Source organism: Vanellus vanellus, assembly GCF_965231255.1.
Source record: "Vanellus vanellus genome assembly, chromosome: 30".
NCBI classification, from domain to species: Eukaryota; Metazoa; Chordata; class Aves; order Charadriiformes; family Charadriidae; genus Vanellus; species Vanellus vanellus.
In genome coordinates, this window is record NC_138935.1 from 520,957 (window position 1) to 546,304 (window position 25,348).

Here is a 25,348-nt window from a genome sequence, read left to right on the forward strand (position 1 = left end):
TGAGGGTTTGCTTTTGGGTCGCTTGTTTTTTGTTCTTGGTCCTTCAGTTATTAAACTGTCTTTACCTTGTCTGCTCCGAGTTCCTGTGCTGAGCTTGTGGCTGCCGTCAAACCATGGGCGGTCTCTCTGGGTGGGGTTTTCCTCCTGCCTACCAGTGCCTGACTTTCACTTTCGCTCTATGACTCACTGATTTCCCGGAATAGCAGGAGAGGGGCCGCTGGCCACGGGCAGAGGATAAAAGTCAGGGCAGGACACAAGCTGCTGCAAAGCTCTTGCAGCCCCGGACAGGGGACGAAGACAGCGGTGAGTCCCTTCCCCTCACGCCTCCCCCCAGCCCGGGCAAGCAGCCCTGCACACTGGGGCTGCGGAATGCCTCCTTCTGACCCCGGGACGCCATGGGGTCCCCTACAAGCGACAGGGACCCCAGCGGGTGGGAGGAGGAGGACATCCAAAGGTCTGCTGGGGCTCTGGCACGGAGCAAGAGGAATGGGTGGCTGGGAGCGGGTGTTCAACCCCCCGTGGCTTTGCACGCGCGTTAGGACTGGCCGAAGCTGGGGCGCTATGCCCGAACCTTTCCTCTCCTCCCTACTATGCGGGGAGTGCCCTTGACATGAGGGGCAGCCTCTTGTCCCCCCCTGGGGATCGCCTTGCTTTGCCTGGAAGAGGGCAGTGCTTGTGAGGTCCTCAGAGAGGATTCAAAGCCCAGCAGTGGGCAGTGTGCGTGGAGCTGGCCATTGCCACAGTGAGTCGCGGAGGGTGCGGGAGGTTGCCGTGGGGCAGATCTGGGTCTGGGCATGGGATGAGCCCTTGTGCTGCCTCCACGTCTGTGCGTGGGGTTTGCTGGAGCCCGGGAGGGGCTGGTGATAGCTGGGGCTTGTCGTGGTTTAACCCCAGCTAGCAACTAAGCCCCACGCAGCCGGTGGCTGCCGCTCCCCGGGTGGGATGGGGGAGAGAATCAGGAGGGAGGGAACTCATAGGTCGAGATTAAGATGTTTTAATAGGCAAAGCAAAAGCTGTGTGTGCAAACAAAGCAAAATGGTCGGTTGGGGGTCAGCTGTTGTGGCATTGACCGTTCCCAACTTCTTGTTCATTCTGTGCTGGTTTTGGCTGGGATAGAGTTAATTTTCTCCCTCCCAGATACTGAGTTTCACATTCCTCCCTCTGACTCCCTGATTTCCCGGAATAGCATAGGAGGGGCCGCTGGCCACGGGCAGAGGATAAAAGTCAGGGCAGGACCCAGGCTGCAGCAAAGCTCTTGCAGCTCCGGACAGGGGACAAAGACAGCGGTGAGTCCCTTCCCCTCACGCCTCCCCCCAGCCCGGGCAAGCAGCCCTGCACACTGGGGCTGTGGAATGCCTCCTTCTGACCCGGGAAGCCACAGGTGCGGGGGCTTGTCATGGTGGTTGCGTTTTGAGGTAAAACAGGACCAATTGTGTTCAGGAACTTCGCGTTTTAGCTAAGCCTCTTCTTACTGCTGAAAATTAACTGCACACTGTGCAGGAACTCATGTCCCGGTGAGAAGCACAGTGGGGGGTGAGACGGGGTTTGACGGGGTCGGGTGTGAGAAATTTATGGAGACATTGCTAGGCAGCTCCCAGAAGCTTGAATTTCACCCCCTAACCTATCCTTCCCTTGGTGCTGCTCTGACTCTGCAGCCATTCCTCTGCCCTAGAGCCCTGCCTGAGGCCATTGCTCTGTCCCACACCCATTTCTGCACAATTCGGCACTCAGCAAACTTCCACGGGGGGTTCAGGACACAATGCAGAGCACTGCCACGGTCCCAGTGGGCTTTGCGGAATTGAGCCATTCCTGTTGTGTGGCCAACGGGAAGGGGCTGTGCACCTCTTCTAAGTGTCGTCGTTGTCTTGGCAGCATCGCTTGCGATGGGCCAAAAGAGGAGGTGTGGTGGAAGGAATTTGATGCAAAGCATGATTGGCTTGGAGAAATGAAGCAGGGTGATAAGGACTGTCCCTGTTTGGACTGTGGGGTGCCCCCACCTTGTTAAGCATGCCGTCTCGCCGTCTCCTCCGCAGGCTGCGTTTGCGTCAGCAATGGCATCTGAAGTGCACATGCCGGAGCCTGTCTGCCTCATAGAGAACAGCCAGACGAAGAGGCTGGTGGTGCATCAGGAGGCCCTGCAGGTGCTGTCGGAGATCACCCAGCCTGTGGTGGTGGTGGGCATCACAGGGCTGTACCGCACTGGCAAGTCCTACCTCATGAACAGGCTGGCTGGTCAGAGGAAAGGTGAGGGAGGTCCCGGCCCCGGCTGGCCAAGGTACCTGGGTTTCCCCCTCTCTATGTAGTACTCTGGAGAGCCGTACGTCTTCCCCACAGGTTTCTCGCTGGGCTGCGGCCTGCAGTCCCACACCAAAGGGGTCTGGATGTGGTGTGTATGTCACCCCTGCCAGCCTGGACACACTCTGGTGCTGCTGGACACTGAAGGGCTGGGCGACGTGGAGAAGGTGTGGCAGAGGCGGAAGCTGCCACATTTGTGCATTCACAGCACTTGGGGAAGCTCTTGAGGGCCCAGCCACGGGGACCAGAGTGCAGGTGTTCCCACCACCGGTGGAGGCCTTCAGCCTGTGTGCTGGGAAGAGCCGGCGGCCACGGGGAAGGCGGTTGGGGTAGAGAAAGTGCCAAATTCCTCTGCTTCTCTGGCAAAGAGCAGCAGAACGGGAACGAGGAGCTCAGGGAGCACTTGGATAGAGGTGTGGTGGCACCCTGAGAGTAAAGAGTTGAGGATAACGCGGCTGCAGAAAGACATGGGGGTGGCATGGGGGTGGGTGTCTCCAAACACTGGGCTTGCCATGGCGTGTTGGTTAGGGGTGCTCAGGGTCTGGGGCTCTGGGGTTCTGCTCAGACTTTGGGAGTGTTGTTAACAAGAGGCATGGGTTGTTGTTCCAGGGTGACACCAAGAACGACACCTGGATCTTTGTGCTCACCGTACTGCTCTCCAGCACCCTGATCTACAACAGCAGAGGCACCATTGACCAGCAGGCCATGGAGCAACTTTAGTATCCTTGGTGGGACAGCAGCACCAGGGATGCCCTCCTCTGCCTGTGTGGTGGGCAAGGGCTTGACAAATGCTACTTCCTCCAACAGTGGCAGAACCTTCTGGTGGTGCCCAGTGATGTGCTTTGAGTCCTCAGGAGTGCCATGTGGTGGAGCTGAGGGCTGAGGCTTTTTCTCCCTCCTCCTTCCGGTGGTTCCCTGCAGTTGTCTGTCCCCGCAGAGTTTCCCCTCTTGCCCATGAAGTGCTGGGGGCTTGCAGGATGGCGATGCCCCTGCCTTCAGAGCAGAGCTCCCTCTTTCCTTAGCCAGCTCCCTAGCTATGTGATGAAGCTGTCCGAGCATGTCAAGTTGAAAGCAGCACCCGAGCAGAGTAACAATAAACGGAAGGATTCCGAAAAGTTTGTCTCCTTCTTCCCGACGTTTGTCTGGACTGTCCGGGATTTCACGCTGCAGATGGAGGTGGATGGGAAGGAAATCTCTGAGGATGACTACTTGGAGATGGCACTGAATTTGAAGGCTGGTAAGGGAATGGTGCTGTGCTGCTGGAGACGTCCAGCCCCAGACTCAGCGGCATTTCAGGGTAAGTCAAGAGCAGCCCAAGCCCGGTGAACTTGCTCCGTGTCCCCTTACCCCACAGGTAACAGCCCAGAGATCCAGCGCTACAATGAGCCCCGGGAATGCATCTGCAGGTTCTTTCCAAATCGCAAGTGCTTTGTTTTTGAGCAGCCAGCCCACAAGAGGGACCTGGTCCGCTTGGAGGAGCTTCAGGATCATGAGATCAATCCTGAATTCCAGCAGCAGGCGGAGAAATTCTGCAGGCACATCTGGGAGAAGTCTTCACCTAAGACCATCCCCGGTGGCGGCATCATAACAGGGACGTGTGAGTACGGCTGTCCAGAGGGTTGGGTGGCCAGCAGCTCTTGGCACTGTGTCTGGGGAGGGGTCAAATGCATAGTGAAATGATGCCGGTGGGGAAAGGGAGAGGTATTCTGCTGGCTGCTGTGCCTGCCTCTGGATTTGGAGGTTCTGGGTGTTGGAGGCGGGTGGGAAAGAGTTTGGAAGAGAAGTTGAGGCAGGCTCTGGCAGGGAGGCAGCAGGGATATGGCAGGAGCCGGGGCCGAAGGGGAGCCTGGGTTGTGTTGGGGCTGCCGATCTCTCATCCTCGGTCGTCCTTGGCAGTGCTGGGGAAACTGGCAGAGGCCTACGTGGAGTCCATCCAGAGCGGGGCAGTGCCATGCCTGGAGAGTGCGGTGCTCGCCCTGGCCAAGATTGCAAATGCAGCGGCACTGGAAGAGGCTGTGAAGTTGTACCATGATCTGATGGATCAGCGGGCGCAGCTGCCGACGGAGACCGTTGAGGAGCTCCTGGATCTGCACAGCCAGTGCGAGCGGGAGGCACTGGAGCTGTTCCAGAAACAGGCATTCGGGGATGACATCTGCCATTTCCAGGCAGATCTTACAGTAGGTGCTCCCCAGCCCAGCTGGGATTCCACCAGGGACATGCTTCCCCTCTCCTGCTGACTAATTCTTGTCCCTCTGTTTTGTGAAGCCCGTGGTCCCTGGCATGCTCTCTGCGTCCCTGGCATCCCCTGGCATGCTCTCTGCTCCCGGTCACCTTGGCGCAGAGATGTCTGTGGGTGCACAATGCCCTCCCCATCTCTCACCTGCCAGCTGATTACCCCACAGATGGAGATCCCAATTTCCGTGGCAACAGGGCTTGATTTTTGCCTAGGATGAGAGCTGCGGCCGCAGCTCAGCCTGGGCTGATGCCTTTGCTCTGCATCTTTCTGGACAGCGCCAGGTGGAGGCCATCAAGGCGACGTTCTGCAGGGCCAACGAGGAGGTGTCCCGTCGCAATTGCGAGGCTGCTCTCTGGAACCTCTACCAAGACATAGACAAAAACATCAGTGCAGGTGTCTACAGTGTGTCAGGGGGTTATGAGCTGTTCAAAGCAGACCAGCAGGCACTGTTGGAGAAATATCGTGAGCTGCCTGGCAAGGGGGTGAAGGTAGGCACAAGAGCAGCTCCCCTTCAAGGGGAGAGGCTCCACGTCCCATCCTCTTCTCCCAGGAAACCATTTCCCCCAACTGCTGTTTCTCCCTTCGACTCCTCTTCTATCTGTACTCCTGCAGGCTGATGCTGTCCTGCTGGAGTTCCTGCCGCGCCTAGAGGCTCTGGAAAAAATCATCGTCAACACCCAACTGTCCCTGGCAGAGAAGGACAAGGAGCTGAAAAGTAACTTCTGGGGGGCAGAAATGTCACTGCCTGTCGAGGGCCAAGCTTGGTGGGGGGGACAAGAGTAGTCCTTGGGAGCTTGGGGGCTCAGCTCCCGCCTTTGCAACACCTCTGTTCCTCTGTCCCCAGGTGTGCAGGAGCTGTATGAGAGAACTCAGAAGGAGTGGGAGGACCGGTGGAAGGCGATGAATAGAGAGCTTATATTCTCAAGTGCCACGCTTATGGTGTATTCCCTTATGAAAGCATTGAAATATTTATCAAGACTGTAGTCACAAAGTAAGAGAGGTGTGTATTGTGCCCATGTAACAGTCTGTTAAAGTTTGAAAGCCTTTCCTGCAAGACGCTTGCCGTAGAGTAGGGAAGTGACCTCAGTGTTCGCTTGTACTGCACTGTAGATAGTGCTTTCATGCGTGTCTCCTCCAGGAGAAGCTGTTGTCCTCTTCCCTCCCAGAGCACCTGCTCTCTCCCTCCATCTGAAGGCATGGGGAACGTTGTGAGGTTGTGAGTAGAGCAGGAATCCCCGTGGTGGGCGCTACCTGGTTTGCTTGGCATCGGTCCTGGGCAGAGGGACCCAGAAGGAGTGAGCCCGTGACCCAGGGAGCAGTGGGTGAAAGCCATCCTCTGCTCCGTAGCTCTTCCTACCCTGGTCCGTCGTGAGGCTCTTCTCCCTCTGAAGCGGTGAGGAAGTTGTCCCCAGAGGGCTGTTGTGCTCTCTGCTCGCTCACCCCATCTGCATGCTGCTGCCTCTTGTCTCTCTTGACCCAAGAGATCCCCAAGTGCCCCTTCCTGAGGGTGTCTGTGGTGGTACAGCAGGAGGTGGCTGCTGTACAGAGGGTTCATGGGAGGTGTCCCCCCCATTGTACTGGGGTTGGCTGGGAGAGAGTTAATGTTCTCCTTAGATGCCGGGGTGGTTGTGTGTTTTGGAGGGAGGTGGGATGTTTGGAGTTACGGCGTTTGTCTTCAAAGCCACCGCTACGCACGTTGGAGCCGTGCTGTCCTGCAGGTGGCTGACTGCCTGCCGATGGGAAGTGGAGAATGAATCCCTTCTTTTGCTTTGTTTGCACAGGCACCTTTGGCTTTATCTATTAAACTGTCTTTATCGTGAGCTATGAGTTGTCTCACTTTCACCCTTCCCATTGTCTCCTCCATCCCCCAAGTGGTGTGGGGCTTAGCTGCCTTCCAGGGTCAACCCACGACACCCATGGGCAAAGGGGTGTCCCTCTTCCCTGCAGGGAATGAAATGTTCATCTGCAGCATGAGAAGAAGGAGGGACACTAACCGTTGCAGTAAGGTGAAGGAGTAGAGGGTTTTGAGTTCTTTCTGGACAGAGGGGCTGCTCCAAAGGCAGTCACCCCCGCCACGCCAGAGACAGTAGCCCCTGGAGAGACTTTCCTGCGCTGTGGGCACTCCATCCCTGCAGGGGAGGTCTGCCCGTGAGAGAGGAAGGTCTGCAGAGCACAGCCCCTGCTCACCCAGCAAGGTCCTGGGGAAGCTCCCGAGGACAAAGCCCAGGCTCTGCTCCTCCACAGGCTCCTGTGCCGGTGCTCTTTGCCCTCCTGAGCCCCCACACCGTGAGACCCTCCCTTGCCACACTCTAGTCCTGGGAGCCGTCCCACCACATAGAACCATAGGATTGCTGAGGTTGGAAGGGACCTTGAAGAGCATCAAGTCCAACCACTAAGCTACCCTGGCAAAACCGCTTCTAAACCATGTCCCCAAGTACCACGTCTACTCCTTTTTTAAACACCTCCAGGGATGGCGAAGCCACCCCCTCCCTGGGCAGCCCATTCCAATGTCTAACAACCATTTCAGTGAAAAATTTTTCCTCATATCTAGTCTAACCCTCACCTGGCATAACTTGAATCCTTTTCGCCCAACACTGCCTAACACTGCAATTCCACCAATGAATCAGGTCCTTAAGGGACACACCTACACGTCTTTAAAGACCCCCAGGCCCTCTTCTGCCGGGCAGCATTCCAGCCATACTGCCCCAAGCCTGTAGCACTGCCTGGGGTTGGTGTGACCCGAGTGCAGGACCCGGCACTTGGCCTTCTTGAACCTCATACCATTGGCCTCGGCCCATCGGTCCGGCCTGTCCAGATCCCTCTGTAGAGCCATCCTACCCTCAAGCAGATCAACACGCCCGCCGAGCTTAGTGTCATCTGCGGACTTACTGAGGGTGCATTCGATCCCCTCCTCCAGGTCATTGATAAAGATAGTAAAGAGAACCGGCCCCAGCACCGAGCCCTGGGGAACACCACTTGTGACTGCACACCAACTGGATTGAACTCCATTCACCACCACCCTCTGGGCATGACCATCTTGTGTTCCCAAACAGATTGTAGCCCGGCAACTGCACACAGATCTCTCCCTCCTCACGTTAATTCCCCGTGCCACGTGCATTAATGTGCAGAGACTGTAGAGAGGCACCCCAGCATGCTGAGTTCCTGCAGAGGCTTTGGGGATTTCTCCATCACGGTGACACGGAGGCGCTTCCTTGTTACACACAAGTGCTGGAGGTGACCTGATTAAGGTCTCCTTTATTGATTTTTCAATCCCTTCCTGTCACATCACCCCGGATCTTCACTCTTTGACCCTCTCTGCCACTCCCTCACCACTCTGGTAGAGCCATCCTACCCTCAAGCAGATGCCCTCTCCCTCTAACCCTTAGTTTAACACACCCCTTACAAGGTCAAAGATTCCTTTGCCCCTCTGGGGAGGTGGATCCCATCTCTGCCAGGCAGACACTGATCTGCATACAGGGTCCCGTGGTGGCTGAGCCCCTAACCCCATCACCAACACCAAGTCCTCAGCCAACTGTTGACCCACATGGGCAGTGCTCTCCTCCTCACAGCCTTGGCCCTGGGGCAAGCAGGCATTGCCTCCAAGCCATGCAGACCTGGTGTGTGGTATGAATCGAGTTGCCTTCAGGCTTTGCCTCTTAAAGAAGAGTGCCCCAAAATATCTCCCTGAGGCAGACTGCGGCAAGCTGACCTGCTGACCTGTCCTCCCAGTCAGGATCCCTTCCTCCTGCAAAGCAGGTGCGCAGGGTCCAGCTGTGCCACCCTGTCCTTCAGAGCATTGTCCCTGCTCTGTAGGGTCTGAAGTTTTTGTTTCCTTCTCTTTGCGGGTCAGGAAAGAGGAAGAAATGGAAAAGGAGCTCTCCGGTTTGCACACATCAAGGGGACTCTGAGATTGTAACTTTGAGAGATCAGTAGGTCTGCAAGGAACCTCCAAATTTGCCTTCATCCTCTCCTGTGCCTATGGACAGCACCAGCGTCACCTGGCCCCCTCAGGGTTGTGCTGACCTGCCCTTTTTACACCTGCCAGCATGAAAATCTCCAGGCAGCATGGATACGATCAGGGAATGAGAGGAAACGAAAACCAGAAATGCCGTGGGAGGGAGAATTCAGAAAACCCCATGCCGTTCCCTCCAACGCAGACCCCCTTGCTCTGAGCAAGCCCCCTTGCCTCTCTCCCATCCAGCAAAGCCTCTGCCCTCAGGGCTGTGGGGTCCAAAGAATGAACCAGCTCCTCTGCAGCCAGAGCTCCAGCAGAGGTATGGGGCAGCTCTCCAGCATCTTGCCGGTTTCCCCCTGAAGAGCACACAGGCTGAGAGCAGCTGCACAGCAGTGTTGATGTCATCCCTTCATGCGGTACCATCATTAGAACACTTGGCTACCTTGGCTAGCTCCTTGAGCTGTCCTTCCAAGATCTGACCTGCCCTCCACGAGGCAAATTTGCCCCATAGAATCTTTGTTTTTTCTGAAAGAGAGACCTTGAGACGAGGTGAGAGGTTCAGCGGTCTACAGTGGACCCCTCTGCTCTTGGCCGTGTCTGGTGGCTTTTGAGAGTAGGCCATGCGATCTAAAACCCCCATCAAAGATCTGGCTCCTGCCCCTACCGTTCAGATGAACCCATTGCTGCGGAGCAGGGTTGACTCCTGGGCAGCAAACCAGGAGATGCTCTGCTCCTCAGGGCACACGCAGCCAGCACCAACCAGAGCTCCAACCATGGAGCTGAAGAAGGTCTCCTGCAAAAGGAAAAGGGAGTTGAGTGTAGCAGGGAGAGCATCCGTGAGTAGTTCCTTTGATTTTGCTCAGAGAACTCTCCCCTAATTTGTCACTGTCTTTCCCTCCACGGAAAGTGCCCCTTGCCCTGAGGCAGCACATGTCGAACAGCAGCTCCATCACCCACTTTTTCCCCCTGGAGTTTGCAGCCAAGCGGGAGCTGCAGCTCTTGCACTTCTACCTCTTCCTGGGCATCGACCTGGCTGCCCTCCCGGGCAACAGCCGCATCATCACAGCCATAGCCTGTGACCACCACCTCCACACACCCATGTAATTCTTCCTCCTCAACCTCTCCCTCCTCAGCCTAGGCTCCATCTCCACTGCTGTCCCCAAATCCATGGCCAATTCCCTGTGGGACACCAGGGCCATTTCCTATGCAGGATGTGCTGCCCAAGTGTTTCTGTTTGTCTTCTTGTCAGCAGAGTTGTCTCTTCTCACCATCATGGCCTATGACCGCTACGTTGCCATCTGCAAACCCCTGCACTAGGGGACCCTCCTGGGCAGCAGAGCTTGTGTCCACATGGCAGCAGCTGCCTGGGGCAGTGGTGTCCTCCATGCTGTGCTGCACACGGCCAATCCATTTTCACTACCCCTCTGCCAAGACAATGCCATAAACCAGTTCTTCTCTGAAATCCCCCAGATCCTCCAGCTCTCCTGCTCACACTCCTCTCTCAGGGAAGCCTGCCTTCTTGTGGTTAATGTCTCCCTGGGGTTTGGGTGTTTTATTTTCATTGTCCTGTCCTATGTGCAGGTCTTCATGGCTGTGCTGAGGTTCCCTTCTGAGCAGGGACGGCACAAAGCCTTTTCCACATGCCTCCCTCACCTGGCCGTGGTCTCCCTGTATGTCAGCACTGGCATGTTCACCTACCTGGAGCCCCCCTCCACCTCCTCCCACTCACTGGATCTGCTCATGGCTGTTCTGTACTCGGTGGTGCCCCCAGCAGTGAACCCCCTCATCTACAGCATGAGGAACCAGGAGCTCCAAGACACACTGAAGAAGCTGAGTCAATCACTTGTCTTTCAGCAGCAATAAGCTGCCCAGGTCTCTTCACCAGCAATTTCCAGTTCATCTCAGGAACCACCTCGCCTTTGGGCATTTGGTCTGTGATCATCATGTTTGGCCAGGAGTATCTGCATCCACTCCACTTCTCCAGCATCATGAGCCCAGTCTGTCTGAGGCAGAGGCCTTTGTACATGTCTGTGGCATGATGGTACAGCTGCTCTCCTGTGCCACATCTCTCTAATAAAAGGGGATTTCCTCACTTCCAGTGTCTGGAGGTTGGACTCTTCTTCCCCAGCTGAAGTCGAGAACCGTCTGAAGAGGTTGCCCCTCCAAGGCCATGCTGCTGTGCTTGGGTTCTGCATGGGCTCGGGGGTGGAGGGCATGGGGTGATGTGTTGGGGAAGGCCTGGGCTGAGCTTTCACCTGTGGGTGACCTCTGGCCCAGGAGTTGGTGAATGCTCAGAAGGGCTCTGCCTTGGACTGTCTCCGCATGGGTTTTGGGCACCACAGCCTGCTCACTCTGCAGAGCCGCACCACCCTCTCAGGGCTCTGTGGGGAGCACGGGGAGGGCCAGGAGTGTCCAGCCAGGTCAGCACAGGCACATTGCCATGGGGAAAGGTTCTCTGGGGAAGGGACGTCCCTGGAGAAGAGCAAAGGAGCAACTCTGTGAGGGGAAGAAATGACCAGGAGAAAGGTATTTCTGCATGCAGCAGCTCGGGGCAGGCTGGTCTTTCGCTGGCGAGATGGGAAGAGGTGAGAAGTGGCTGGGCCGGGCTGGAAAGTGCCCGGCAGAGGACAGGACCAAAGTTGGCTGAGCTGTGTGACCACGCAGGGTGAGGACTCAGCCCAGGTGGGTTGTGGTGCAGAGCCAGGGCTCCTTGAAGGCAGCTGAGACGTGCAGGCACAGGAGAGAGGAGCCTGGTCTGGAACAATAGTTGCAGCTCTGTTGCTTGGCCACCTCCGGGACAGGGTGGTGACGGGGCCACGAAGCAGCATCCAGAGAGGGGCAGCAAAGACAGGCACAAACAAGGGATTCCTGTGCATTGCCGCCATTGTGCAGGTATGATTGTGGGGAAGGCAAAGCTCCCCTGGAGTCGGTTGCAAGGGCTGTCAAGGGCGAAACAAAGAGCTTTGATTGCTTGTTAGAGACCAAGGCTGAGCAAGGGAAATGCAGGGCTGCTGCTGAAGGGGAGGGAGATTTCACACCAGCAGACACAGGGGCAGCTGAGGGACTCAAATGGCCTTTGTCTTTCCTGGAAAGGTCTCCAGGGCTCTGTGCTCAAAGAGAGGGCTGAAGGAGGAGGAGAGCCCATCTTGTGAGCAGCTGGGCTGGTGAGCAGCTCTGTGGAGAAGGTCTTGGTGGTCAGTGATCTGGAGAGGAGGCAGCCGTGTGCCCGAAAGGAGGGAAGGCCACCAGTGTCCTGGGCTGTCTGACCAGGAGCATGGCCAGGAGAGCGAGGAAAGGGACTGTGCAGGTAACTGCATCCAGATTTCACATCCCCAGTACAGGTAGAATGTTGGTGGTAAGCTGGAGTGGGTTTAGCAAAGGGTGCCCAAGATGGTCAAGGGCTGGAGCACTTGACTTATGAGAAGAGTCTGAGGGAGCGGGGCTTGTCCAGCCTGGAGAAGGGAAGGCCGAGGGGCACCTCAGTGCAGCCTACCAGTACCTACGAGGAGGTTACGGAGAATACAGAGCCAGGCTCTCCACCGGGGTGCATGTTGAGAGGGCAAAAAGCAGTGAGCGTAAGGTGATAGAGAAGAGCTTCAGCCTGGAGAAAAGAAAACACTTTTTCTCCATGGACTCAGTGCACCGTTGGAACAGGTCACCCAGAGAGGCTGTGCCGTCTCTGTCCCTGGGGGGTTTCAAACTACGACTGGATCAAGCCTTGAAGAACCCGGTCTGACCCTCTTTGTGAACTCTTTGACTGCAGACCTCCCGAGGTCCCTTCGTACCTGAGCTGTCTTATGATCCTATGATCTCCGGCTGTGTTCCTGGTGCTTATGGGTCATGAATTTTCCTGTGCCCTATGTGGCCATACAGTGCAAGGCATGGGAACTCAAACTCCTCCTCCTCCTCCTCCTTCTCTTCCTCCTCCTCCTCCTCCTCCTCCCTCTTCACTGCAACTACAGCCTGGGAGGCACTGCCTCAGACCTCTGTGTGTTACTCCCGAAACTCACTGCAGTCAGCTTGAACCACCTCCACGTGCCTTGTCTGGCTGTGCACGGAGATGTAGGGAGAAAACCTGGGCTTTCCCAGGCTGGGATTTCTCCACCCCTGCAGTCTGCTTCTCTGCCCCTTCACTTTCTTTCCTACTTGAAGTTGAGACGTGTGTTTTGGGAATGAGGGGAATGGACCCCAGACAGGACTCCTCAATACAGGCCTTGTATTCATGGTGAGCACCCCCTGCCCAGCCTCCACCTGCAGCTCCCGAGGGGCTCTAATCTCCTCTGCAACACCTGCCCATCCCAGACAAACACATCAGGTCCAGTTGGGCCTCCAAGAAAGGCCCTGGATGTTTATGGTCAGGCCACTGAGGTCTGCCTGGAAAGGTGCACATTTTTTTCAACATTATTAATCAGTCAAAACACCTGAGTACTTTTAATGAAATCACCATATTTTCCCACGTTGTCAGAAAGGGAATGTCCCGGAAGTGCATTATTCATAGGAGAAGTATTGATCTTCCCCTCTACTTGCATGGCAGCTACTCTGTCTACTCCACTGTGTGTTTCTTCTCCCTCACCTTTCATGTGTTCCCACCTCTCCTGATTAAGCGACCTCGCCTGAGGGCATCTTTTCAGCAGTCTATCTGGACACACACATACCCTTCCCATGGCTCTCCAGGTTTCCCTCTCCCCTGGCTCGTTGGTCACTCAGATGCCTCCAAACTATGTGATTGCTGCTTTGAGCTTCAGGGAATTAGAAAATTGCCCCATCTCTGAAAAATGTAATGAACTCTTGACACATATCCTTAATTATGCTTCTATTTATCCTTTCCTAACTCTATCTAAAACAGTTCTTGTGTAGATATCCCTTGTGGAAGGTGGCCCTCGTGAGGTGCAGCTTGGGTATGGCATGTGGAAAAGGAGAGTGTTTTGAAGGTTATCGAATTGCATCATGTGTGGCTTTTTTTTTTTTTTGTGAATGAGGAGAAGTGCTCCTGTGGCAGTTCTCTGAGGAAAGCAGGAGGGAATTGGTGGCAAGGTGCTGTAACATCCAGCTGCAGCCTTCAGTGGAGAAGTCTGATGCAAGGAGAAGTGATGCAAGGCCCAGGGGTCCGATGAGAGAAATGGAGGGGTTGGGGAGGTGAGGAGCAAGGATGTCCATCGAGTGTCTGGCGTCAAGGGACTGCTTCTCCTACCTGCCCATATCAGCTTAGGTGACCCTCTGGGTCAATACCAGTTCTAGAATGCTGTTATCACTGAAAAGGAAAAAAAAAAATACTTTAAAAAGTATATATACTTTTTCATTAAGTAGTCATTGAAAACTTCCCCTTTAACTACCCTCCTGAAACCTCTCCAATTAGCTGCTGAAGACTTGAAGAACATTATGGGAAGAGACAAGGCACACGAGGGCTCTCTGCCTTGGAATGAGCCCCATGGTGGTTTTGGTGCTGAGTCCATGGACCTGCAGTGCTGAGAAGGGATTGCACAATCTGCTCAAGGAGTCAGAAGGAAACGCTGAAGTTTCCTGGAGTATTAATGAGCCCCACTGAGGGCCAATTCCAAGACAGCCTCCCCATGGACTCGTTAGAGCAGAAAATTGGAGGCAGTGATGACAGGCAGGCACAGGCCAAGCAGCGGTGGCTCTGGTGCTGAGTAAAGTCTTGGTGTGTTTTATCACACCAAATGCCAAGCCCTGACCCCAGCCCCTCAGAAGAGAGATCCTGTCCATCCCACACGGCTCAGGGCTCTTCCTGGGATGTGTGGGGTGTGATGCCAGGATGCCAAGGACAACAGTTCAACACCTCCCAGCCTCCGCATGGTGTGCAAGGTGGCAACATGGCCTCAGTGCCATGAACCCTGGAGAAATAATTGCAGCATCCTTTTTAGCCCCCGGAGTGGCGTCAGCTAAAGCGCTTGCTACGCTTAAGAAGCTTGAGTGTTGGCTGGCCAAGCGATCTAATGCTACATCTTCAGCTTTAAGTAGTTTACTACTAGATGTAGACTCAGTTAGACATGCCAGACTGCAGAATCGAGCTGCAATAGATTTTTTGTTGCTGGCTCAAGGTCATGGCTGTCAAGATTTTGATGGGCTGTGCTGCATGAACTTATCAGACCATTCTCAATCTGTTCATGTACGCCTACAAGAGTTAATGAAACGAACGAAAAAGTTAAAGGAAGAGGACGGGTTCTTCTCTTTTGATCACCGTTTGCAAAACTGGGGACTCTCGGGATGGCTGGTTTCAATGGTCAAAGCAGGATTAATAATATTGTTGATAGTTGTAGTTGTGCTAGTGATGGTGCCATGTCTCATCTCCCCGCTGCAAAGGGCCCTGCAGCAGGTGATGGGGGCGGCATTTGTAGCACAAATACAAAAAGGGGGAATTGTGGGAAACTTTGGCTGGTCCGAGGGATCAGAATGTGAGCTTAAAATTGACCTTGAGCAGATATGCGTGTACCCTTGAAGAGACTGGGGAGTCCTGAGAAGAGCCAAGTAAAAAGAAAAGGGTTGGCAAACATCCTGGCTTTGACCAGAGCATGAAGAGCGCGTGATCAACAATTGTATTGGCTGGCTGGCGTGTGATGTGAGAGCGTATTGGGCAAAAGTAGAATGGTAGAATACATATCCATAGATAAGCACACGGGTAAAAGAATATAAAAAAGCACTGCTTGTAAAATAAAGCAATTGGATTGCTGCAACTTGATGTTCAGTATCGTGTCCGTCCCAAAAATGACACCAAACTTGTTCTCACCCCGGCATGTCCCTACCTTTACTGACATCTCTCCATCCTCACTGGCTGTTCCTTCAAACACAAAATCATCCGCTAACCCAGACTGCCTCTGAGCGAAATGTTGTGCCAAAACACCACCCTCCTTCAACTGACATTTCTGTCTCCTCACACCCATCTGGACTTCCAGAACTGCAGTTTCTTGGGGTTTTCCTCTCTCATGCTCTTTCCTTCCACTAAAAAACATGCGATCGTCTCTGGAAGTAACCATCAAGATTTCTCAGGCCACTACTGTATTTTCCTGAGCCTCCACTTCACCAGGCCAATGAGGTCCCCACCTCTCAGCTTTCCCACACATGGCCTTTAACCTCATCTTGGCAGACGTCTTATGGGCCTGCTCCAGTTCCTCCCCACTCCTCCAGAAAAGGCATGCCCACAAGAGGCCACACTATTCCAGATGTGGCCCCACACGTGCTGAGTGCGGGCTGGGGGTTGATAACTCCCCTGGCCATGGTGGCCACACTCCTCCCAGTGCAGACCAGTGTGCACATGCCCATAGCTAGGGTTAGCACCACTGCCCTGTAATGCCCGGGCCCTTCTCCTCCAGGTTGCTGCTCATCCAGTCCCGGTAGAAGCCTGCCTTGCTTTAAGAGGGGTTGTTTTGCTCCCTAATGTAGAAGGTCAGACCATCCTTCTGCCTCCTTGAAAACTTCTTGACGTCTCAGTTGGCCAAATTCCTGAGTTTCTCAAGGTCTACTTGGAGTGAAGCTGCGTTGTGCCAACTGTTAGTGTCAGCGTGCTGGTGGCCCACTGATCTGTGGCATCCCTAACAAGGTCACAGCATGAGGAAATTATAGGGCAGGGCAGATAAGAAATGAAAGGAGGAGATACTAGTTAAATGAAATTCCAAGCCACGGCAGGTACTACCATGGTGACCATCCCAGAAACACCAAATGAGGGGACAAACCAAGGCAAAGCAGGCGCAGTGAGGAAAGGTTTAACAGGGGAGGGCTGTTTGTATGGGAGGGCCTGGGGGTGATCAAAGGGAAGAGCTCTGGAGGGGCAAAAGAGGGAAAAAGAAAATACAAGGTGAAGGCAAGGAAAAGGTCATGGCTGATCCTGGGCCGCATTAGACAAAGTGTTGCCCGCAGGTGGATGGCGGTGATCCTTCCTCTTCATTCAGGGATGCCAAGAAGCTGGGTATGCGATCCAGACAGTAAAGAGTTAAAGTCCCCAGGGTAAACGGAGGAAGTGTTATTTGCCAAACTGTGAAAATTTGTTTATGTTCTCCGGAAGAGAAGCACATGTCATCTACTGGCTTAGCAGTTAAAAAGCACAATGAAAATATTTAGGGGTTTGATGTGCTGATTGGATGAAACTAGTGCCTGGCAGACTGCGGCGCGTGGTCCTTCGGGACAATCACCGACCCCAACCCCGGTAGGAATTGGGAGGCTACAGTGCGTGCACTCTGCACAGCCCAGAAATCACCAGTGTACTGCAGGATCCGATTGCTGCTGCAGCAGGAAATGGAATTTCGCACGTCATAACAGACTCAGAAAAATGGCACATTATTACCCCACCCCCTGTACAATTCAGCCCTCTGGCCAGTCTGAAACTGGGTGGGAGAGGGCACCTGAGAGTTGATTATCAGCATAATAATATGTAATCGAGTATTGCTGTGCCGACACATCTCCGCTAATGGCTGCGTACCCGCTAGTGCAGCTCTAACAGCCACGCTCCAGGCAGCCGCACACCCCTGGATGGCCGTGCTCCATGTCGGAGATATGTTCTTTACGGTGCCCTCGCCGGAGGAGGATAAAGAGAAACTGGCTCTTCCTTGGGAAGGAAGACAATACCCCTTTAACAGACTCCCACAGAGCTACAAACATTCACCCGCGATCGCTCATGCTGCGCTTGCTGAACTTTCACAGAGCGTCCCGCTTCCTCAGGATGTGGAACTCTGCCAAGAGATGATATTCTGACTGAAGGAACTTCTCCTGAGAGGGTGGTGTGTCGTGAAGCTCACTTATGACCTCACTGACAGTAAAGCCAGAGCTTTTGTTTGAGCATTAGGCAATGCTTGTGTACCCACCATACACCCAATCAGTGCACTGCGATTAAATTGTACTCTGTCTGTCAGAACAGAGAGTGTGGGCCCCAGAAAATGGGAACAAATGGCCGACCATTGCTGTTAATGCATGTGTTGTATGGCAACAGCAAGGATTTCTTGGGGAAATAACAGCATTAAGGCCCAAGACATCCGTCTTGACACCGAACAAAATGTTTGTCATTTTGAAATACATCCTGATGAAACCCCTGAAACTGTCCTTGTGCACGTTGGAAATGGATGTGCTTGTGCAAGAACCCTTTGTGATTCTGTAGTTACAGACACCACCACTGTAGGTATACCCAGTCCCTGAAATATCTGTCTTGGTCGTTTTGCTGTAGTCCAAGGCTGGGTGTCCCAACAGAAGACATGGACCTGCTGGAGGGGATCCAGAGGAGGCCACAAAGACGCTGCGAGGGCTGGAGCCCCTCTGCTGTGAAGACAGGCTGGGAGAGTTGGGGGTGTTCAGCGTGGAGAAGGGAAGGCCCGGGGAGAACTCAGAGCCCCTCCCAGTGCCTAAAGGGTCTCCAGGAGAGCTGGGGAGGGCCTCTGGGTCAGGGAGGGGAGCCATGGGACGAGGGGGAAGGGTTTGACACTGAAAGAGAGGGGCTTTAGGTGAGATATTAGAAAGAAGTTCTTGCCTGTGAGGGTGGTGAGACACTGTCCCAGGTTGCCCAGAGAAGTTGTGGATGCCCCAGTCCCTGGAGGTGTTCAGGGCCAGTCAGGACAGGGCTTTGAGCAAACTGGGCTGGTGGAAGGTGTGGGGACTGGAACTAGATGGTCTTTAAGGTGCCTTCCAACCCAAACCATTCTACCATTCTATGATTCCTTGTCCAAACTAGCAGTAGTCTGGTTCAGGCTCCAAAGGACGTAGAGGTCTAAGTCTTAACCCGACCAAGAACTTCTCTATCTCTAAGTAGTTCTCTGAAAACAGAGAACAAAGGAACAGAGTGACACAGTGAGCATCGATACATATGAGCTTGGAACACTGATCATGCAGTTAACACATGAAGAGCAGGTGGCTTTTCCAAGACTTCTTTGTCAAGGAACAAAGTAAGCTGTGGGTACAAGGCCTCTCATGCAAACTTTTCCCATCGCAAGTCATGTGACCACAAGCCCCCTCTTTAGTCATGGACTCTTTGAAGTTGGGAAAGACCCTTAAGACCATCGAGTCCAACCGTTGGAGACGTGGGTTTGCTCAGACTTAAGGAGCAAAAGGGAGACTTCGGTGCCATCTTCACTCAGTGGGAGGTGACGAGAAGGAGCACGTGGAGCAGCGTGGCTGTAGAGACGTGCACAGAGCCCTTACACTTCTCTGTGTGATCCAGAGCAAACTTTGCTGTTCTCAGTGAGATTCATCTCACCTGTCTCTGGCAACCACAGCACTAATGTCCCTGTGCACCTGCTTTGCAGGAGGAAGAGATCCTGACTGGGAGGACAATCAGCAGATCAGCTCACCGCAGTCTGCCTCAGGGAGACATTTTGGGGCGCTCTCCTTTCAGAGGCAAAGCCTGAAGGCAACTCAACTCATACCACACACCAGGTCTGCATGGCTTGGAGGCAATGCCTGCTGGCCCCAGGGCCAAGGCTGTGAGGAGGAGAGCACTGCTCATGTGGGTCAACAGTTGGCTGAGGACTTGGTGTTGGTGACGGGGTTTGGGGCTCACCCACCACGGGACCCTGTATGGAGATCAGTGTGTGCCTGGCAGAGATGGGATCCACCACCCCAATGGGGCAAATGAATCTTTGACCTTGTAAGGGAGGCTTTGAAGTAAGGGTGAGAGGGAGAGGGCATCCAGCAGCGTGTGAGGGAGTGGCAGAGAGGGTCGATGAGCAAAGCTCCGGGGTGATGTGACAGGAAGGGATTGAAAAATCAATAAAGGAGACCTTAATCAGGTCACCTCCAGCATTTGTGTGTAACAAGGAAGCACCAACGTGTCACCGTGATGGAGAAATCCCCAAAGCCTCTCCAGGAACTCAGCATGCTGGGGTGCCTCTCTACAGTCTCTGCACATTAATGCACGTGGCACGGGGAATTAACGTGAGGAGGGAGAGATCTGTGTGCAGTTGCCGGGCTACGATCTGTTTGGGAACGCAAGATGGCCGTGCCCAGAGGGTGGTGGTGAATGGAGTTCAATCCAGTTGGTGTGCGGTCACAAGTGGTGTTCTCCAGGGCTCAGTGCTGGGGCCGGTTCTCTTTACTATCTTTATCAATGACCCGGAGGAGGGGATCGAATGCACCCTCAGTAAGTCCGCAGATGACACTAAGCTCGGCGGGCGTGTTGATCTGCTTGAGGGTAGGATGGCTCTACAGAGGGATCTGGACAGGCCGGACCGATGGGCCGAGGCCAATGGTATGAGGTTCAAGAAGGCCAAGTGCCGGGTCCTGCACTCGGGTCACACCAACCCCAGGCAGTGCTACAGGCTTGGGGCAGTATGGCTGGAACGCTGACCGGCAGAAGAGGGCCTGGGGGTCTTTAAAAGGTGTGTAGGTGTGGCGCTTAAGGACCTGATTCATTGGTGGAATTGCAGTGTTAGGCAGTGTTGGGCGAAAAGGATTCAAGTTATGCCAGGTGAGGGTTAGACTAGATATGAGGAAAAATTTTTCACTGAAATGGTTATTAGACATTGGAAGGGGCTGCCCAGGGAGGGGGTGGCTTCGCCATCCCTGGAGGTGTTTAAAAAAGGGGTAGACGTGGTACGTGGGGACATGGTTTAGAAGCGGTTTTGCCAGGGTAGCTTAGTGGTTGCACTTGATGCTCTTCAAGGTCCCTTCCAACCTCAGCAATCCTATGGTTCTATGTGGTGGGACGGCTCCCAGGACTAGAGTGTGGCAAGGGAGGGTCTCACGGTGTGGGGGCTCAGGAGGGCAAAGAGCACCGGCACAGGAGCCTGTGGAGGAGCAGAGCCTGGGCTTTGTCCTCGGGAGCTTCCCCAGGACCTTGCTGGGTGAGCAGGGGCTGTGCTCTGCAGACCTTCCTCTCTCACGGGCAGACCTCCCCTGCAGGGATGGAGTGCCCACAGCGCAGGAAAGTCTTTCCAGGGGCTAGTGCCTCTGGCATGGCGGGGGTGACTGCCTTTGGAGCAGCCCCTCTGTCCAGAAAGAACTCAAAACCCTCTACTCCTTCACCTTACTGCAACGGTTAGTGTCCCTGCTTCTTCTCATGCTGCAGGTGAACATTTCATTCCCTGCAGGGAAGAGGGACACCCCTTTGCCCATGGGTGTCGTGGGTTGACCCCGGAAGGCAGCTAAGCCCCACACCACTTGGGGGATGGAGGAGACAATGGGAAGGGTGAAAGTGAGACAACTCATAGCTCACGATAAAGACAGTTTAATAGATAAAGCCAAAGGTGCCTGTGCAAACAAAGCAAAAGAAGGGATTCATTCTCCACTTCCCATCGGCAGGCAGTCAGCCACCTGCAGGACAGCAGGGCTCCATTGTGCGTAGCGGTGGCTTTGAAGACAAACGCCGTAACTCCAAACATCCCCCCTCCCTCCCGCTTTCCCCCGTTTCCATTGCTGGGGCACAGGCTCATATGGTCCGGGATATCGCTTTGGTCAGTTGGGGTCAGCTGTCCCCGCCGTGTCCCCTCCCAACTCCTTGCCCACCCCCCGCCTACTCCCTGGTGTTTGAGAAACAGAAAAGGTGCAGACACGCTTCGGTGACAGCTAAAACAGGGGGGTGACACCAACAAATCCAAAACACACAACCACCCCGGCATCTAAGGAGAACATTAACTCTCTCCCAGCCAAACCCAGTACAATGGGGGGACACCTCCCACGAACCCTCTGTACAGCAGCCACCTCCTGCTGTAACACCTCAGACACCCTCGGGAAGGGGCACTTGGGGATCTCTTGGGCTCAAGAGAGACAAGAGGCAGCAGCATGCAGCTGGGGTGAGCGAGCAGAGAGCACGACAGATCTCTGGGGACAACTTCCTCACCGCTTCAGAGGGAGAAGAGCCTCACGAAGGACCAGGGTGGGAAGAGCTACGGAGCAGAGGATGGCTTTCACCCACTGCTCCCTGGGTCACGGGCTCACTCCCTCTGGGTCCCTCTGCCCAGGACCGATGCCAAGCAAACCAGGTAGCGCCCACCACGGGGATTCCTGCTCTGCTCACAACCTCACAACGTTCCCCATGCCTTCAGATGGAGGGAGAGAGCAGGTGCTCTGGGAGGGAAGAGGACAACAGCTTCTCCTGGAGGAGACACGCATGAAAGCACTATCTACAGTGCAGTACAAGCTAACGTGGAGGTCACTTCCCTACTCTACGGCAAGCGTCTTGCAGGAAAGGCTTTCAAACTTTAACAGACTGTTACATGGGCACAATACACACCTCTCTTACTTTGTGACTACAGTCTTGGTAAATATTTCAATGCTTTCGTAAGGGAATACACCATAAGCGTGGCATTTGACAATATACTCTCTCTATTCATCGCCTTCCACCGGTCCTCCCACTCCTTCTGAGTTCTCTCATACAGCTCCTGCACACCTGGGGACAGAGGAACAGAGGTGTTGCAAAGGTGGGAGCTGAGCCCCCAGGCTCCCAAGGACTACTCTTGTCCCCCCCACCAAGCTTGGCCCTCGACAGGCAGTGACATTTCTGCCCCCCAGAAGTTACTTTTCAGCTCCTTGTCCTTCTCTGCCAGGGACAGTTGGGTGTTGACGATGATTTTTTCCAGAGCCTCTAGGCGCGGGAGGAACTCCAGCAGGACAGCATCAGCCTGCAGGAGCACAGATAGAAGAGGAGTCGGGGGCAGAAAGAGCAGCAGTTGGGGGAAATGGTTTCCTGGGGGAAGGGGATGGGACGTGGAGCCTCTCCCCTTGAAGGGGAGCTGCTCTTGTGCCTACCTTCACCCCCTTGCCAGGCAGCTCACGATATTTCTCCAACAGTGCCTGCTGGTCTGCTTTGAACAGCTCATAACCCCCTGACACACTGTAGACACCAGCACTGATGTTTTTGTCTATGTCTTGGTAGAGGTTCCAGAGAGCAGCCTCGCAATTGCGACGGGACACCTCCTCGTTGGCCTTGCAGAACGTCGCCTTGATGGCCTCCACCTGGCGCTGTCCAGAAAGATGCAGAGCAAAGGCATCAGCCCAGGCTGAGCTGCGGCCGCCGCTCTCATCCTAGGCAAAGAACAAGCCCTGTTGACACGGAAATTGGAATCTCCATCTGTGGGGTGATCAGCTGGCAGGTGAGAGATGGGGAGGGCACTGTGCACCCACAGACATCTCTGCACCGAGTTGCACGGGAGCAGAGAGCATGCCAGGGACCACGGGCTTCACAAAACAGAGGGATAGGAATTAGTCAGCAGGAGAGGGGAAGCATGTCCCTGGTGGAATCCCAGCTGGGCTGGGGAGCACCTACTGTAAGATCTGCCTGGAAATGGCAGATGTCATCCCCGAATGCCTGTTTCTGGAACAGCTCCAGTGCCTCCCGCTCGCACTGGCTGTGCAGATCCAGGAGCTCCTCAACGGTCTCCGTCGGCAGCTGCGCCCGCTGATCCATCAGATCGTGGTACAACTTCACAGCCTCTTCCAGTGCCGCTGCATTTGCAATCTTGGCCAGGGCGAGCACCGCACTCTCCAGGCATGGCACTGACCCGCTCTGGATGGCCTCCACGTAGGCCTCTGCCAGTTTCCCCAGCACTGCCAAGGACGACCGAGGATGAGAGATCGGCAGCCCCAACACAACCCAGGCTCCCCTTCGGCCCCGGCTCCTGCCATATCCCTGCTGCCTCCCTGCCAGAGCCTGCCTCAACTTCTCTTCCAAACTCTTTCCCACCCGCCTCCAACACCCAGAACCTCCAAATCCAGAGGCAGGCACAGCAGCCAGCAGAATACCTCTCCCTTTCCCCACCGGCATCATTTGACTCTGCATTTGACCCCTCCCCAGACACAGTGCCAGGAGCTGCTGGCCACCCAACCCTCTGGACAGCCGTACTCACACGTCCCTGTTATGATGCCGCCACCGGGGATGGTCTTAGGTGAAGACTTCTCCCAGATGTGCCTGCAGAATTTCTCCGCCTGCCGCTGGAATTCAGGATCGATCTTATGATCCTGAAGCTCCTCCAAGCGGACCAGGTCCCTCTTGTGGGCTGGCTGCTCAAAAACGAAGCACTTGCGATTCGGAAAGAGCTGGCGGATGCATTCCCGGGGCTCATTGTAGCGCTGGATCTCTGGGCTGTTACCTGTGGGGTAAGGGGACACGGAGCAAGTTCACCGGGCTTGGGCTGCTCTTGACTTACCCTGAAATGCCGCTGAGTGTGGGGCTGGATGTCTCCAGCAGCACAGCACCATTCCCTTACCAGCCTTCAAATTCAGTGCCATCTCCAAGTAGTCATCGTCAGAGATTTCCTTCCCATCCACCTCCATCTGCAGCGTGAAATCCCGGACAGTCCAGACAAACGTCGGGAAGAAGGAGGCAAACTTTTCGGAATCCTTCCTTTTATCGTTACTCTGCTCGGGTGCTGCTTTCAACTTGACATGCTCGGACAGCTTCATCACATAGCTAGGGAGCTGGCTAAGGAAAGAGGGAGCTCTGCTCTGAAGGCAGGGGCATCGCCATCCTGCAAGCCCCCAGCACTTCCTGGGCAAGAGGGGAGACTCTGCGGGGACAGACAACTGCAGGGAACCACCGGAAGGAGGAGGGAGAAAAAGCCTCAGCCCTCAGCTCCACCACATGGCACTCCTGAGGACTCAAAGCACATCACTGGGCACCACCAGAAGGTTCTGCCACTGTTGGAGGAAGTAGCATTTGTCAAGCCCTTGCCCACCATACAGGCAGAGGAGGGCATCCCTGGTGCTGCTGTCCCACCAAGGATACTAAAGTTGCTCCATGGCCTGCTGGTCAATGGTGCCTCTGCTGTTGTAGATCAGGGTGCTGGAGAGCAGTACGGTGAGCACAAAGATCCAGGTGTCGTTCTTGGTGTCGCCCTGGAACAACAACCCATGCCTCTTGTTAACAACACTCCCAAAGTCTGAGCAGAACCCCAGAGCCCCAGACCCTGAGCACCCCTAACCAACACGCCATGGCAAGCCCAGTGTTTGGAGACACCCACCCCCATGCCACCCCCATGTCTTTCTGCAGCCGCGTTATCCTCAACTCTTTACTCTCAGGGTGCCACCACACCTCTATCCAAGTGCTCCCTGAGCTCCCCATTCCCGTTCTGCTGCTCTTTGCCAGAGAAGCAGAGGAATTTGGCACCTTGTCTACCCCAACCGCCTTCCCCGTGGCCGCCGGCTCTTCCCAGCACACAGGCTGAAGGCCTCCACCGGTGGTGGGAACACCTGCACTCTGGTCCCCGTGGCTGGGCCCTCAAGAGCTTCCCCAAGTGCTGGGAATGCACAAAGGCAGCTTCCGCCTCTGCCACACCTTCTCCACATCGCCCAGCCCTTCAGTGTCCAGCAGCACCAGAGTGTGTCCAGGCTGGCAGGGGTGAGGTACACACCACATCCAGACCCCTTTGGTGTGGGACTGCAGGCCGCAGCCCAGCGAGAAACCTGTGGGGAGGACGCACAGCTCTCCAGAGTGCTACATAGAGAGGGGGAAACCCAGGTACCTTGGCCAGCCGGGGCCGGGACCTCCCTCACCTTTCCTCTGACCAGCCAGCCTGTTCATGAGGTAGGACTTGCCAGTGCGGTACAGCCCTGTGATGCCCACCACCACCACAGGCTGGGTGATCTCCGACAGCACCTGCAGGGCCTCCTGATGCACCACCAGCCTCTTCGTCTGGCTGTTCTCTATGAGGCAGACAGGCTCCGGCATGTGCACTTCAGATGCCATTGCTGACGCAAACGCAGCCTGCGGAGGAGACGGCGAGACGGCATGCTTAACAAGGTGGGGGCACCCCACAGTCCAAACAGGGACAGTCCTTATCACCCTGCTTCATTTCTCCAAGCCAATCATGCTTTGCATCAAATTCCTTCCACCACACCTCCTCTTTTGGCCCATCGCAAGCGATGCTGCCAAGACAACGACGACACTTAGAAGAGGTGCACAGCCCCTTCCCGTTGGCCACACAACAGGAATG

The 25,348-nt window shown here is 55.0% G+C and overlaps 1 protein-coding gene and 1 long non-coding RNA gene across 2 annotated transcripts; one reads left to right on the plus strand and one right to left on the minus strand.

Moving 5' to 3' along the window:
* The first annotated feature begins 4,268 nt into the window (after positions 1–4,268).
* LOC309682530 lies at positions 4,269–6,351 on the plus strand. Its single transcript, XR_014270125.1, has 3 exons — positions 4,269–5,019; positions 5,144–5,246; positions 5,376–6,351. It is a non-coding gene; the product is annotated as an uncharacterized lncRNA (long non-coding RNA).
* Positions 6,352–20,843: 14,492 nt separating this feature from the next.
* Positions 20,844–25,129, minus strand: LOC309682510 (guanylate-binding protein 1-like). Its single transcript, XM_082496602.1, has 9 exons — positions 24,909–25,129; positions 24,691–24,818; positions 24,142–24,251; positions 23,624–23,826; positions 23,264–23,506; positions 22,684–22,964; positions 22,167–22,379; positions 21,937–22,039; positions 20,844–21,807 (listed from the first exon to the last, which is right to left on the minus strand). The coding sequence occupies exons 1-9, from the start codon at positions 25,099–25,101 to the stop codon at positions 21,668–21,670; spliced, it is 1,614 nt and encodes a 537-aa protein (XP_082352728.1). The 5' UTR covers positions 25,102–25,129; the 3' UTR covers positions 20,844–21,667.
* Between the last annotated feature and the right edge of the window lie 219 nt (positions 25,130–25,348).

Excerpts from the sequence above, each read along its gene's own strand:
- LOC309682510 (XM_082496602.1), bottom strand. The coding sequence starts at position 25,101 with ATGGCATCTGAAGTGCACATGCCGGAGCCTGTCTGCCTCATAGAGAAC. Across the intron at positions 24,819-24,908 it reads GCTGGCTGGTCAGAGGAAAG|GTTTCTCGCTGGGCTGCGGC; the intron begins GTGAGGGAGGTC and ends TCCTCCCCACAG. Across the intron at positions 22,040-22,166 it reads TGCCTGGCAAGGGGGTGAAG|GCTGATGCTGTCCTGCTGGA; the intron begins GTAGGCACAAGA and ends GTGCTCCTGCAG.